The 15,835-nt window shown below is 35.5% G+C and overlaps 1 protein-coding gene across 3 annotated transcripts in view; it reads left to right on the top strand.

The window, feature by feature from the left end:
• Positions 1-15,835, top strand: part of DCP2 (decapping mRNA 2) — a 46,665-nt gene that overhangs the window by 16,287 nt on the left and 14,543 nt on the right. For 2 of the 3 annotated variants that reach the window (XM_036225268.1, XM_036225269.1), the window contains 4 exons: positions 10,767-10,919; positions 11,040-11,152; positions 11,238-11,345; positions 13,226-13,361. In XM_036225268.1, coding sequence (XP_036081161.1) covers positions 10,767-10,919; positions 11,040-11,152; positions 11,238-11,345; positions 13,226-13,361 — 510 coding nt within the window. Of the gene's footprint in view, positions 1-10,766; positions 10,920-11,039; positions 11,153-11,213; positions 11,346-13,225; positions 13,362-15,835 lie in introns of all 3 variants that reach the window. The other variant, XM_036225267.1, reaches the window with a different exon arrangement.

The raw sequence follows: 15,835 nt of genomic DNA, 5'->3' as shown, positions 1-15,835 counted from the left end.
AAACATTTGGGCTGTTATAACTCTTGTTTTATGTTCATAGATAGACTTGGCTATAAAACAAGTGCACAATTTGGGCTTTTATAAGAAATTTTCATTTGTTGCTCATTTCACTCTAGCTTCCCACTACCTATAGGATGAAGTTTAATTCTTTATGTATTGAAACCCTATCCCCAATACAAAACTTAGCCATTCTTTGTCTCTTGAATTTGACTGGCTTGTTTCAGGTTTAAACTTTTGCTTATATTTTTTTCCTACCTGGAAAGTCTTCTCCCTGACTTTTCAAATTCTAGTTAGGTACCTTTCTAGATCCAGCTCAGATTATCCTTTTTTCCCTGAAGGATTGCCACCAACTAGCTCTTTTAATAGGACTTGAGATTTTTATTTGTAAAATGAGGTTTAGGGTGGATAATTTCTAAAGTTCATTCTTAAAATTCTGTTTATTTTTAAATGTAACCAGTCAGCTCTAGCCCATAATTGTCTCTGAACTTTAATAGCAGTTGTTTTTTATCATTTGCTTGGGATTAATTATATTGTACCTAGTGATGGATTATGTACTGTATTCATATTTATTGGTTCCTTATTATTTATCATCATCATTAATTTTTGACTGAATGTTTTCCATCAGTGTTCACGACCTCTTTTAATTTGGGGTATAATTACTAGTGGGGGATAATAGTTAAAATTCTTAAAAACCACTAGTGGTCATTTGCCATTTAAAAACCATTGATGGTTATTTACTTTGGACCAGGATTCAAAAAACAGTTGAAAATTCTGATTATAAATTTAGTATGTGGTATCTTACCTAAGTATTTGTAACAGCTTATTGACAGAACCATTACATAGAAGTAAGTAAAAGTATATGCACACCCCTTAAACTTGAAAGCTTTTTAGGGAGCGGATGACGGATTGCTACATCCTCTGAGCATTTCCTTTCCTTTCCGTAGATGTGTGTGTGATGTGCCTTTGATTCATCTCTGTATCCTGGTGACTATGAATGAGTGACACCCACAGCGTCCTGTCTTCAGCAGCCCTGCTCTGCCGCTGTAGACTCATGCCTATGGCTTCTTTCATGGAGTTGATCCATCTCATGTTTGGTCTTCCTATTTTCCTACTCCCTTCTAGTTTTCCTAGCATTATTGGCTTTTACAAAGAACCCTGCCTTTTCATGATAGCAGGAGACAAAATGGAGCATTCTTAAGTCTTCCCTTTTATGTCCCCCAACTTTGTAGTCCTCTTACTTCTAAGGAAGGACAAAATAAGACCTGTAGCATCCTACATAGAGGAGTTTATCTGTAGTCCAGTACATGGAGTTAGACTAATCTTACAGTGGCGAGATAGTTGACTGGGTCCAGAAAAGACACTACATTAAACTGGCATAACAGAAATTAGGCTAAATAGGGTGAGATCAGTTGTCTCTTTAATTGAGTTTTCTTGGGGGGACTTGGAAGAAATCAAATACCTAAACTTGCAAACTGAAGTACCCCAGACCCAAGGGGTTTACCCGCGTCCGCCACTAGAATCCTCCATCTGACAAGTGTTATACACTATATTTTGAAGAGTCAGGATAATGCAGAAATAGTATATTTCAAGTGAGTGAGAAAGAGGCAGTTAGTTAATCTGTGTACTGAGGCATCCAGATTTCACTTTGGCTTATCTTGTTTGTTCTCTGTTCTGATCTGCTAAGGTGAAAGGTTGTCCTGCCCATGTGGCGCTAGTTTCAGTAATACCTATAGATACCACAAGTAAATAAAAGTTATTTTTAGGGCATGGGGAGTGGGAGAATGGAGTGTGGATGATAGGATCTAAAGAGGGTCTTGGGAGGGATTCAGCTATTGTGGGAGACTGTTATCTCCATTTTACAGGTGAAGAACTGAAATAGAGCGGTTTAGTAATATGCCTAATAGACTTCTCTAAGTTAGTAGCAGAACGGAGCTGTGAACCCTGGTAGGTGGGCTCTGGAGGCCATGTTCTTGACTACTACGATTCAGGCAGTCAAGGAATATTTATAAAGGGGTAGGTATTTCTAAACACACATACGCAGATGAAAACAACAAATTTATAATTTTTAAATATTTCTGTTTTCTAATAAAATTTACTTTTCTGCTTTGGATCAATATGAAAATTTTTGTTTGTTTTAGAGTTTTTGACTTGCTCAAAGGAAAGCACAGGCATTCTGAGGAACCATACTCCCTTAATTTCAGGGGAAAATTATTTCCTTTTAATAATAGGAATTGCTCCAAACTTCTAACCTTTCCTATCTAAATATCATCCTCTTTTAGCTGATAAAGGACCTTGTCAGAAAAGGCTTAACTTTAATTTCTATAAATTTTTGGATTAAAACTTTTAAAGGCAAGCCTTTGATTTTTATTCCTGATTTTTAAATGACGACCTTTTTCATAGAAGTGTTGCTGTATTAGTTACTCAGCCTGCCATAGCAAAATACCACAGACTGGGTGATTAACAACAGAAATTAATTTTTCTAGCGTCTAGGAAGTCCAAGCAAGATCAAGGTGCCTACTGATTTAGCTCCTAGTGAGGTTTCTCATTCTGGCTTGCAGATGGCAGCCTTCTCTCTTGTATGCTCATGTGGCCTTTCCTGAGTGCCTGTGTGAGTGCAGAGAGCACTAGCTGCCCTTTCTCTAACAAAGGCACTAGCCCTATTGGATTAGAGTCTCACCCTTATGACTTCATTTAACCTTTATCACGTCTTCACGGGCCCTGTCTCCAAATGCAGTCACATTGGGGGTTAGGACTTCAACATCTGAATTTTAGAGGGACGCAATTCAAATCCAGATCGAAGCAGTTGCCATTTTTTTCCCTAAGTCTTTCAAGTAGTTCTAGAGTTGCAGTATGTCGTTCTGCCACTTGGTGGTGCCGCAGTGTAATAGAAGCAGCACTGAGGGAGAGGGAGAACCCCTAGTGTTGTCTTAGTTGAAAACTAGAGTGTTGTTCCGTTCTTTATAGTTTATGTTAATATCACATTCTTTTAATTTTCACCTTATTAATATATAGGAAGTTTTGTCCTAATTTGTTAGATGTAAGTTGCTAATATTTGAATTTAGTCATTGTAACATTTTATTTTGGTTTATTATAGTTATTTTAATGTTATTATTTCACTCTATATGGCTGTCCAGAGGTGTTTTGTTATGCTATAGCAGAATTTGGCACACAAGGACTATGTATGTGGGCTGAGCTGAAAGAAGCAGTGGCAAGCAGGCTTCTCAGGGAGAAGGATTGAATAATTGTTGATAGAAAGCTAAGGACCATCTTAATTCGTAATTTCCAGTCTTCTCTTTGATCTTTTGGGTTCATCTTTATTAATTGGGTTATTTCTGATCACCTATTCAATGAATAGATTTAGGACAAAAATGAGAAAACATTTTCTAGATATTATTGAAAGGGTGTGTTAGGATAACCTCAGTATAAATGTTGTCAGTTGTTAAACAACTATTTTTGAGACAAGCAGATGATACTTGGCAGTTCACTGTAGTTTCACAATTTCATATAGTGTATTATTTGGCAAATAATACACTATATGAAATGAACCTATGTGTTTATATGTAATGAACCTATGTGTTTATATGATTTTACCTTTGTAGAATTTGTACAGGGGAACTATTGGTTGGCTTATTCTACCTCTTCCCATGGGCTTAGAGGACATAGAGGAGGATTTCATCATCTGTCCATGTTGGTGTTCTTTGGGTAGCACATTTTTTAATATTGGGAATTTTTATCTGATATCATTTGAAAAGTTAATGCTAGTCTATGTGCATTAACTATGTATTACAATTATTAACATTAACTTATAGTACTAGAATGGATTTGATTCACAGAAGGTGTGATATTAAAATTTTGTCTTTGGTCTCTGTACGTGTAAGATTAAAAATTTTTCCTAGGAAGTATTTGATGAGAGTGAATATCTAATTTTAGAGGCAAATTAGTTTTTATCTAAACTTTTAGAATCGAGAGATTATATCTGTTACTTTAATATATTCGTTCTCAGTTTGGTTGTATGGGGTTTGGAGTTTTCTGTGTTAGCACTGATGGCCCTTTTCATTTTGCCTCGTATTGTACCACTTCCGCCCATATAATTTTTCAGTTGTAGCCCTTTCCAGCTATCTAAAGGGAATGATTATTTCTTCTTACCTGTCTGGCAAACTCTTCTTCATCTTTTAAGTCCTAGCTCAAGTGTATCCAGCAGAATAGGAATGCTGTCTATGATAGTCTTCCAGAGGCGACCACTCCAGCACACAACTCCCATCTCACCTTTACCCAGGGCTGAGTTAGGCATCCTGATTCTCTACGCCCACAGCACCCACCTGTGTCTTGGCATATATTTCATATTACAATGATTGTTTTTATTTTTAGACTGACTCTTTAAAGAGTGGGGCTTGCTTTATTTATTTTTGTAGTGACTAGGATAGTACCTGTCATTTATTAAGTACACAGTATGTATTTGCACTAAAAAGTAAACTAATCATAATGTGACGCCTTAAAATTGCATTAATATTGAGATAATTTCAAGTATGGAGAAAAATGGTCAGAATAACAAAGAATACATTCCCTGTTAATGTTTAGACATGTTTACTTTATTACTCTTGATACATATGTGTGTATGGCTTTTATTATTGTTGTTGAATAATTTTGTAGTAAATTGAAGACATAATGCCCTTTAACCCCTTATTTCTTCATGTAAATTTTAAGAATAAGAACTAGGAAGTTCTCTTATATAATCACAAGTGTAATCATCAAATTCAGGAATGTAACATTGTAGTTGTTATCCATCTCATGGACAGTCCATGTCCAATTTGCTGATTGCCCATTATGGTTCTTTTCAGCAGTTTCTATCTCATCCGCCATTGAGTATCCTATCAAGGCTCATGGGTTGTACAATTTGTAATACAAAGGTAACAGGCTTTGCTTACAAACAACTTAGATTATACAGTTTACTTTTAGCATAGTTTCTAATTATTATACAAACTTAACATGACTAGGTATGTCTTTATTTCTGATTATAAGGTATATTCAAAGAAAGGAGCTAAAGAGAATAACTAAAAATGGAATTAACCATATATGAATTTTTTAAAAAACTTCCTTATCAAAGGATAAAAACAAAGTACACTAATCGTAACAGTTTATTCATTTTGTATATTTATATAGCTCTGAACTTACTATCCAGATATAGTATTTCCAGCACCTCAGAAGACTCTTCTCAGCCAACACCTACTTCTTTCCTTACTATTTTGATTTCTATCTCCATTGATTAGTTTTGCTTGTTCTTGAACTTCATGTAAATAGGACTTTGTCTTTTGTGTCTTTGGCTTAAATGATGCCTGCAAGATCATCCATGTTGTTGCATATATAGTAGTTGGTTCTTTTTTATTGTTCTGTGTAGTAGTCCAGTATATAAATTCACAACAATTCTTTATCCATTGTCTTATGCATTGGATTGTATCCAGTTTTTGGCTATTATAAATAAAACTGCTGCAAATATTCCTATACACGTACTTTGAGGTAGGTAAGTTCTCGGTTTTTTAGGAGTGGGTTTAATGAATCATAGGGAAACTGCATACCTACTGCTGAAAGTTTTCCAGGTGGTTGTACCAATTTACATTCCCACCACCAACATATGAGAGAGTTCTGGTTGTCCTGGCCTACAAATGGAATTTTATCCTGTGTTCACGGATTGGAAGAATTAACACTGTTACAATGTCAGTGCTACTAAAAGCCATTAATAGATTCAGTGCAATCCCTATCAAGATTCCAGTGGCATTTTATACAGAAGCAGAAAAAATCCTAAAACTTAATGGAACCACAAAAGATCCTCAACAGCTACCGCAGTTCTAAAAGAACAGAGTGGGAGGCATCACACTTCTTGTTTCAAGCTATATTTTAAAGCTATAGTAATCAAAATAGTATGGTACTGGCATAAAAAAATAGAGTAATGGAACACATCAAGAGCCCAGATATAAACCCAAGGATATTTGGTCAACTAATACTTGACAAGGGAACTAAGAAAATTCAGTGGAGAGAAGATAGTATTCAGTAAATGGTGCTGGGAAAATTAAATATCCGTATTTAAGGGAAAGAAACTGGACACTTACTTTATATCATTCACAAGAATTGTAAAGTTTTAAAGCAGCGGTCCCCAACCTTTTTGCGCCCGGAACCGGTGCCCCTATGAGAATCTAATGCCCGATGATCTGAGGTGGATCTGAAGTGATGCTAGTGCTGGGCAGCAGCTGCAAATATAGATGATTTGCTCGCTGGCCCACCACTCACTTACCACTGCGTGACCGGGTTCCTAACGGGCCATGGACCAGTGCCAGTCTGTGGTCCAGGGGTTAGGGAACCCTGGATTATAGACCTAAATGTAACACCTGAAACTATGAAACTTCTAGAAGAAAACAGTAAAAAAAAAAAAAAAACTTTTGACATGGGTCTTTGTAGTGATTTTTTAAATATGGCACCTAAAGTACAAGCAGCAAAATGAAAAAGATAAAGAGGTGGGACAGCATCAAACTAAAAAGCTTCTGCACAGAAAATCTGTCAACAAAGTGAAAGATAACATACAGAATGGGGAAAATATTTGCAAACTGAATATCTTAGGGGTTAATATTCAGAATATATGAAGAACTTATACTACTCAGCCAAAAAAAAAAAAAAAAAGCCTTATTAGTTAAAAAACTCACAGAGAACCTGATAGACATTTTTCCAAAGAAGATAATGCAAATGACCAACAGGTGCATGAACAGATGCTCATTAGGGAAATGTAAATCCAAATCCCAATGAGATACCACTTCACACCTATTATCAAAAAGACAAGAGTTAACAAACACTGGGGAAGATGTGAAGAAAAGGAAACCCTTGTGTACTGTTGGTGGGATTGTAAATTGGTATAGCCACTATGGAAACAGTATGGAGAATCCTCAGAAAATTAAAAATATAACTACCATGTGATCCAGCAGTTCCACTTTTGGGAATATATCTAAAGGAAATGAAAACACTAACTTGAAAAGCTATATGGACCTATGTGTTCATAGCATTATTTACAATAGACAAGACATGTAAACAGCCTAAATGTCCATCAGTGGATGAAGTTGTGATATAGACGTGTGTGTGTGTGTGTGTACATATGTACATATATATACCATTGTATATATTCCATTGTGTGTGTGTATATATACGTACATATATGTGCAATACTCTATTGTGTACACGTATACAATGGAATATTATTCACCCATTAAAAACAAGGTAATCCTGCCATTTTCGACAAAATGGGTGGACCTTGAGGGCTAAGTGAAGACAGAGAAAGACATACTATATGATCTCAGTGACAGTTGACCTTTCAATACATGATTGAGCTGTGCAGAGTATTTTCAATAAATACCTGTACTGTTTTCAGCCTGCAGTTGAGAGTCTGTGGATGTGGAGGGCCAGGTTTGCATTATTGTACGTCTTTTTACATAGTGGACTTGATCATCCCCACATTTTGGTATCTACAGTGAATGGGGGAGCCCTGGAATCAATCCCCTATGGATACTGAGGGGAAATTAAGTTTTTGGGGAGTCAAAAGTTATACGCAGACTTTTGTGCTAGGGTTTGATGCCCGTAACCCCCTGTATTGTTCAAGAGTCAGGTGTGGAATCTGGAAAAAACTCAGAAAAAGAGATCAGATTTGTGGTTACCAGGGGTAGGCGGGGTGTGGGGCGGGGGCATGTGGGGATTTGGAAGAAGGTGGTTGAAGGTTTAAATTTCCATTTATAAGATAAGTACTAGGAATGTAATATGCAACATGACTGTGTAGTTAATGCTGGTTTATGAGATATATAGGAAAGTGGTTAAGAGAGTAGATCCTAAGAGTTCTTATGACTTAAAAAAGTTTTTTTTGTTGTTGTTACTTTTTATTCTACCTATGTGAGATGATGGATGCTAACTAAACTTATCGTGGTAATCATTTCATAGTATATGTAAGTCACAGCATTATGTTGTACATCTTATGATGTATGTCAGTTGTATCAATAAAACTGGAAAACTTAGTTATTTTGCAATATATACAGATACCAAATCATTATGTCATATACTGGAAACTAATACACTATTATATGTTAAGTATATATCATTTAAAAATTTTAATGGTTTATCATTGTGCTTTTAATTTGCATTTTCCTGAAGTTTAATAATGTCGAACACATTATCATGTTTTTATTGGCCATTTGAATGTCCTATATTAAGTGCCCACTTATATTTTACCCCTGCTTTTAAAGTTGGGTTATTTATTAATATATAGAACATTTTAATGTTTTCTGAATTTGAGTGTATTCTGGTTTGTGTCTTTCTTTTTGGCTCTGTTAATGGAACTTTTGATGAAGAGAATTTTATAGGTCATCGACGTGTAAACTTTTAGGTAAACCAGTCTTAATTATTATAAATCTAATATCCGTCAAGATTGATTTATAATCAAAAACATATTTTAAAGCCGTTTAAGCAGTAGAGTACATCTTAGTTTCAAAGAAAAGGAAAACCACAGCATCTAGACTTATGCTCTAATGGGAATGTTTAGATGCCATACATGAGTTGTGAAATCAATTCCATGATTGATGGTGTAATTACATAGTTTTATATATGTATAAATGGTGAGGTTTGGGAAAGTAGGGAATTATGAAACCTCTATCACTTGAGTATTCCAGAATTTTATTTTGGAAACGGTATGTTTGAATGTCAGTTATTACCTCTCCCATAGTCAATTTCTATGTGTATGTACACTGCCAGGTGTAGATATCAAGAAATAGGACAAGAGAACTTTTTTCCCAAATCACACATGTACCCAGTCTCATTTCTAAAAAAGAAAATACAAATATTGACATGCGGAGGAGTATGCAGAAGTCGAAAGAGATGACTTAAGTTTCATGGAGGAACTTAAATTGAGAGTCACAGACTACACAGGCCTTGGAGAAGTGTAGACGGGGCCCGATAAGGTAGGAAGGTGTACACGAACTGACAAGAGGAAGAGGGGAGCGACAAAAGGAATGGGTAGAAATAGCTGCTCCACACCCATGCTTTGCAGGAGATTCAGGCCCGAGCGTATGTTTTGATGTCTTCTGTCCCACTGATTGATTAGGAAATGCTGAAAATAGAAGGAAGGGGAGGAACTCCAGCATAAAAGCTCCACAGTGGTTTTTAGTCACTGAGGGGCCTAAATTTTTTTTTATTTGGGGGGTGAAGTAGGTAAGGATGTTATCAGGGAAATACAACTGTTACTTGAACTTTAAGACCAGAAGAGCTGGGTTTTTTTTTTTTTTTTAATTTTAAACAGAAGCCCATTATGTTAATTAGATTAAGCATGGCTTCTCTGGTTGAGGGAAAAGGTGAGAGTCAGATATAACATTAATACCTGAGATTTATGTTCTCCCGGTTCCTCCTCTCCAGACTTTGAGGCACTACTAAGGAAAGATAGTTTTAAATTCATTAATTCAGTTAACTAGTTTTCAATTCTTTTGCATTTACTAACCTCCCCCTGACCCCATACAAATGTGGTTGTAACTGTACATTTGAAATCTGCCTATTTAAATGTTAGTATTAATCACATGTTTGAAAAATAGTTTTATTTATATAAGTTTTATATTTTAGTCTGAAGCTTGGTATATATGTAGATTTGTGGATGCTGTGAATAAAATCTATATGTGGTCCCCAGTGATGTACTTCCCATAGGTTGGGAACCACTGATGTGTACTCTAAGATCTTAAGGTTTCTGGAGCCAGTTATGATGTGTATGTGGGGGTTTCCCCACATTAATAAGAATTTTTAGATACCACCTGGGTGTCCTACAGTTCAACTCAATTCTGATACTATATACCCAGAGATAGCATCAGATTCTACAGGTTAAGGGCTTAGTCCCACAAGACTGCTCCCGGCTTCAGATGCCAGTCACATGTCCAGGTTGTTACCTGTGCTACTTACTGGCCAACTGGCTATAGATTGGAGGTTCCAACAACCCCCTCTTTGAGTTCAATTAATTTGCTAGAGCAGCCCACAGAACTCTGAGAAATGTTTTACTTACAGATCACCTATTAATTATAAAAAGATATAATTCAGGAATAGCAGATGGAAGAGATGGATAGGACAAGGTATGAGGAAAGGGCATGGAGCTTGCACGCTTTCTCCTGGAGCACCATTCCCGAAATCTCCACATGTTCACCAACCTGTAAACTTTCTGAACTCTGTTCTTTTGAGTTTTTATGGAGGCTTTGTGACATAGGCATGGTAGGTTAAGTCATTGGCCATTGGCAATCACCACTTCTCTTCATTTCCTGGAGAGTCCAGCTCTCTACTCAACTTCCTTGGTTCTAGAAACCAATCCTAGTTCTTAGGTGTGGTCCAAAAGCCACTTCATAAACGTAACAAGAAGCACTGTTTCTCTCTTATCACTTAGGAAATTCTAAGGGTTTGAGGAACTGTGTGCCACAAAGGGGAGGCAAAGACCAAATACATACTTCTTATTGTAAATCACGGTATCACACATGTGATACTGTGATGAGGCCAAGAAACATAGGCTCAGTTATGTAAAGAGGTTCTTCCTTAGTTGAAAAGTTCAGTAGAAGCAGAGCTAGAACTAGAAATAGACCCTAGAACAATCTGACTTCCTGCCTAAGTGTTTTCATGCCTTTAATTGCTTGGATATTTTTGCCTTGGAAATAAATTTTAATGAGCTGAAGGTCTGACCGCAAAAACTGAAAATCATCATCCAAACTTGTTATTTCCAGGTCTTTGAAGAAACTGGTTTTGATATCAAAGATTATATTTGTAAGGATGATTACATTGAACTTCGAATCAATGATCAGCTTGCTCGTTTGTACATCATTCCAGGAATTCCAAAAGACACAAAATTTAACCCGAAAACCAGAAGAGAAATTCGGGTATGTAATTGAAATTATTTTCAGTTTGCTGGACAGTAGCCCAATTAAGTAAAGTAGGAAATTACTCTTAGAAACCTCTTGATAATGATTAACTGAATGAATTATTTTCTTGTGTTTCAGAACATTGAGTGGTTCTCCATAGAGAAATTGCCTTGTCATAGAAATGATATGACCCCAAAGTCCAAACTCGGTTTGGCACCTAACAAATTTTTTATGGCAATTCCCTTTATCAGGTATGTTCATATTTCTAGAAATACAAAATGAACCAGCATCTTTATATAGCCAAGCTTTAAGAGCGAACTCTTTGTGTTTCTATAGACCATTAAGGGACTGGCTTTCTCGAAGATTTGGAGATTCTTCAGACAGTGACAATGGATTTTCCTCAGCTAGTAGCACACCCGCTAAACCTACTGTGGAAAAATTGAGGTAAAGAAATATATTTGTGGGATTCTGACTTTCTGATAATTTTTAATTCAGTAGTAGTTTGCTTCTAAAATTTGCCGGGGTATTGGATTCCTTTTGTAGTTACTGTTTAGTTACTGGTCTCACAGTTTTTTTTAAAGATTTTTTTGATGAGATGTAAAAGGTTAATTGGAGTTGGAAAGGAGCTTGAGGCACATTTTTAAAAAGTATACACAAGGGGATACCAACATTTTAGATGGATAGAAGAGGAGGAAAAGAGAAATCTTTTGTGTATATACCGTTATTTCTCTGTTCTTATATTCTACTTTAGAGATCATTGAGTTTCTGAAGACAGTCGAATGACAGATATATTGAGGGGAGATGAAGAATGCTCATGTATCATTTATTCAGAAAGAACTGTGCAGACTTGGACGGGGTTGCTTCTTTCCATAGTATTATAAATAGTGACTATTACATGAATCTAAACCACAAAGAACATTTTCTTGGTTGGAACTTAATAGTATCTAAATCACAATTACAGAGTAGGCTGAGTAAGTAATTTTCTTAAACATATTTTTAGTCAGCTTGTTAGAAATTTGCCTGTGTTAGGTTCAGAGAGTAGCTTTTTACACTTCCTTTAATTTAGATGTTTTGTTTTTATCCTAGAGCTTCAAAAATTAAACAATAGGAGTAAACCACAGTAGTTTTAAATACATAGAGAATATTTCATTTTAGTTGGGTTTTATGAGGACAAGAATTTGGGCTAAATGCCTTAAGAGCCATTTCTGCCTTTCAGAGTCTATGACTATAATCACCAAATTATATACCAGTAGAGTTAAGTGAAACAGTATACAAAAACTAGAGTAGACAGGAATGCAGCCAATATATTAAAAAGAAAGACACCACTAAATAGTTGTGAAATAATGTTTGGAAAGAAATTGTATGACTTTATGTTTGGGAAAATCTATCTACCATAGTGTGACATACTTCCATATCTTTAGTATTAGGGTTTGTGGGTTTGGAGAATAGGATATAATGAGATAATAAACCAACTTCTCTAACCAAATTTCAGGTTTCTTAGTGAGGGTAGTGTGTGTTTTTAGCATATAGGCTAATGTCTGTGATGGTTTGTTGGAAGAAATATTGGAATTTTGTCTGAAAAAAGTCTGTAATTTTATTGTAATTTTTAAGTTGTAAAGGGAAAGAACTCTGAAATATTCAGAAGCAGTCTTCCTATAATACAGTTCTTGGGGATTAGTGATTCTGGACTGTATTATATATGTAAGTGGTACTGAGAATGTTATTTCTTTATCACAAAACTATTGCATGAGTACAATTTTTTACAACTGAATTCTTTTGCATAAGAATTTGAAACTGGGTCTTTATTTAATTTGCTCAGCCATTGTCTTGGGCCCCGTAATTTTTTGCTTTTGGAATATAGCTTAATTTTTCATGTCCTCTTCCAGCATGGATGGGGTCCATGATGTGCAACATCAAATTCTGCACTTTAAACATCCTAGTAAGAATATGAATTGTCAGCTCTATTAAAAAGGAAAATCTACCTATGTTTGTTTGTTTCAGTTAACTTTAAGAATAATTATTTTCTTCAGAATTTTAAAAGTATTCTTGCTTGTAGTGATAGTGAGGAGGTGGATTTGATAGTTTTAGAAAAGTTTAGGATTAAAAATAACAGATTACGAATTCACTCAAGAAATATTGAACACCAGACACTCTTGTGTGCTGGGGATGGTACACAAAGCAGACGAGAACCCCTCCCCTCGTGGAACTTACATTCCACTAGGGGAAGATAGATAATAAATAAGTAAAATTAGTAATCAAGGTATTGGAAGAACTATAAGTGACAGTTTTCTGATCCGATTTTTATTTTTAAAATCTTGGGATAGTCGAACCAAATTCCGCCACAGTCAGCAGTTATTTCCTGAAGGTTCTCCTGGCGACCAGTGGGTAAAGCACAGGCAACCAATGCAGCAAAAGCCATATAATAATCATTCTGAAACATCTGACCTTTTAAAAGCAAAGGTGAGTGATACACATTTAAAGATTTTAATAACTTTAGATTATTTGACTTTGAAATGTATCTGAATTTAGAAATTGCAAATTAACAGTTATAGAGCTCTGAATTGTCAGTCAAGGCTCCAATGTTCTTGACTTGTGATTTGAAGCCTGGGTGAGACTCCTTAACCTTTACAGCTTTGCTATAAATCCAGTGTGGTAAGTAATAGGAATTAACATCTGACCGTGATATATATGCTACCAGTGAGAGGTTCATTAGCGTGTTGTGTGTTGTATTCTAGCATATGATTATACCACAATTTATCTGTTCTTTTTTTTTTCATTTTTAATTTTATTTTTATTTTTCAGGTATAGTTGACATACAATATTATATATGTTTCAGATGTACAACGTAGTGATTAGACATTTATATGCTTTTTGAAGTGATCCCCTCGATAAGTCTGGTACCTATCTGACAATATATATAGCTATACAATGTTATTGACTATATTCCCCATGCTGTACTTTACATCACGTGACTTTTTATAACTGGCCATGTATATATCTTAATCCTTTCCCCTTTTTCACCCAGCCCCTCTCCCATCTGGTAGTCATCAAAATGTTCTCTATATCTCTGAGTTTGTTTCGTTTTTGTTTCTTTGATTATTTTGGTTTTTAGATTTCCACATATAAGTGACATCACATTTTTTACTCTATCCGGCTTGTCTTACATAATACCATGTAGCTGCAAATGATAAGATTTCATACTTTTTTTAATGGATGTGGAATTCTATATAAGGACTACATCTTTTTTATCCATTTCTTTTGCTTAGAGCATTTAATCCATTTACATTTAAAGTAATTTTTGATAGGTATGTAGTTTTTGCCATTTGATTGTTTTCTGATTGTTTTTATTTATAGTTCTTCTCTGTTCCTTTCTTACTCTCTTGTCCTCTTATAGGTTGATGACTTTCTGTAGTGTTGTGTTTGGATTCCTTTTCTCTTTTTTTCCTGTATATCTCGTACAGAGGTTTGGTTTGTGGTTGCAATGTTCTTCATATACCCAGCTATGTGTATAGAAGTCTGTTTTAAGTTGATGGTCACTTAAGTTCAAATACATTTTAAAATCACCATTTTTACTGACCCCCTCCGCGTTTATATTTTTGTCGTCATCTTGTACTTCTTTTGTGTTCCTTAATTTACTGTTGTAATTACACATGATCTTTTTACTTTTGCCTTTTAATCTTTGTGCTAGTTTTAGTGTTGATTGATCCACTGCTTATATCATGTGTTTGCATTTGTTAGTTTTTTTCTTTTGTGATTTTTTAAAAATTTATATTTGTATTTTTTTCTTGAAGTCTTTTTAACATTTCTATAATAACTGGTTTGGTGGTGATGAACTCCTTTAGCTTTCCTTGTCTGGGAACCTCTTTATCACCTTTGATTTTAAATAATAGCCTTGCTGGGTAAAGTAATCTTGGCTGTAGGTCCTTGATTTACATCACTTTTGACATTCTATACCAATCCCTTTGGGCCTGTAAAGTTTCTTTTGAGAAGTCAACTGACAAGGAGCTTTCTTGTAAGAAAATGCTTTTAAGATTCTCTCCTTGTCTTTTACCTTTGGCAATTTAATGATGATGTATCTTGGTATGGGTCTCTTTGGGTTCATCTTGTTTGGGACTCTGTGCTTTCTGGGCTTGTATGTTTACTTTCTTCACCAGGTTATGGAAATTTTCAGTCATTAATTTTTCAAATAGGTTTTTAATTCTTTGTTCTCTCCCTTCTTGTACCCCTGTGATGTGAATGTTGTTAGGCTTGATGTTGTCTCAGAGGTCCCTTAAACTATCTTCATTTTAAAACATTTTTTTTTCTTTTTGCTGTTTCGATTGGATATTTTATGCTACCTTGTCTTCCATATTGCTGATTTCATCCTCTGCTTCATCTAATCTGCTGTTGATTCCATCTCATGTGTTTATTTCAGTTATTGTATTCTTCATTTCTGACTGGTTCTTTTTTATGTTTTCTCTTTGTTGAAGTTCTCATCGAGCTCATCTGTTTTTCCCCTGAGTTCATTGAGCATCCTTATAACCAATGTTTTGAACTATGTATCTGGTATATTGCCTGTTTCCATTTCATTTAGTTCTTCTTCTGTTTCTTTTTTCCTTGTTTCCTTGGGACACGTTTCTTTGTCTCCTGATTTTGGCCGATTCCCTGTGTTTGTTTCTTCGTATCAGGTAGATTTGCTATACCTCTCAGTCTTGGCAGGGTGACTTTGTATAGTAGGCATCCTGTGGGGCTCAGTGACACAGTCTCTCTGGTCACCTGAGCTGGATGTTCCAGGGTATTCTTTGTGTAGGTTGTGTATACTGTCCTGTCGTGTTTGAACCTCGATTGCTGTTGGCACATCAGTGGGGAAGATTGACCCTCAGGCTGACAGGAATGGCCGTGGTTACTGCAGATGAGCTTTTGTGTTGAGCGTGACCAGATGGAGCAGGATTTGC

The sequence above is a fragment of the Rousettus aegyptiacus genome, unplaced genomic scaffold (genome assembly GCF_014176215.1).
Source record: "Rousettus aegyptiacus isolate mRouAeg1 unplaced genomic scaffold, mRouAeg1.p scaffold_m13_p_8, whole genome shotgun sequence".
Taxonomy (NCBI): Eukaryota; Metazoa; Chordata; class Mammalia; order Chiroptera; family Pteropodidae; genus Rousettus; species Rousettus aegyptiacus.
The sequence above is the reverse complement of the archived record's forward strand: the minus strand, read 5'-3'. Positions and strand labels throughout refer to the sequence as shown.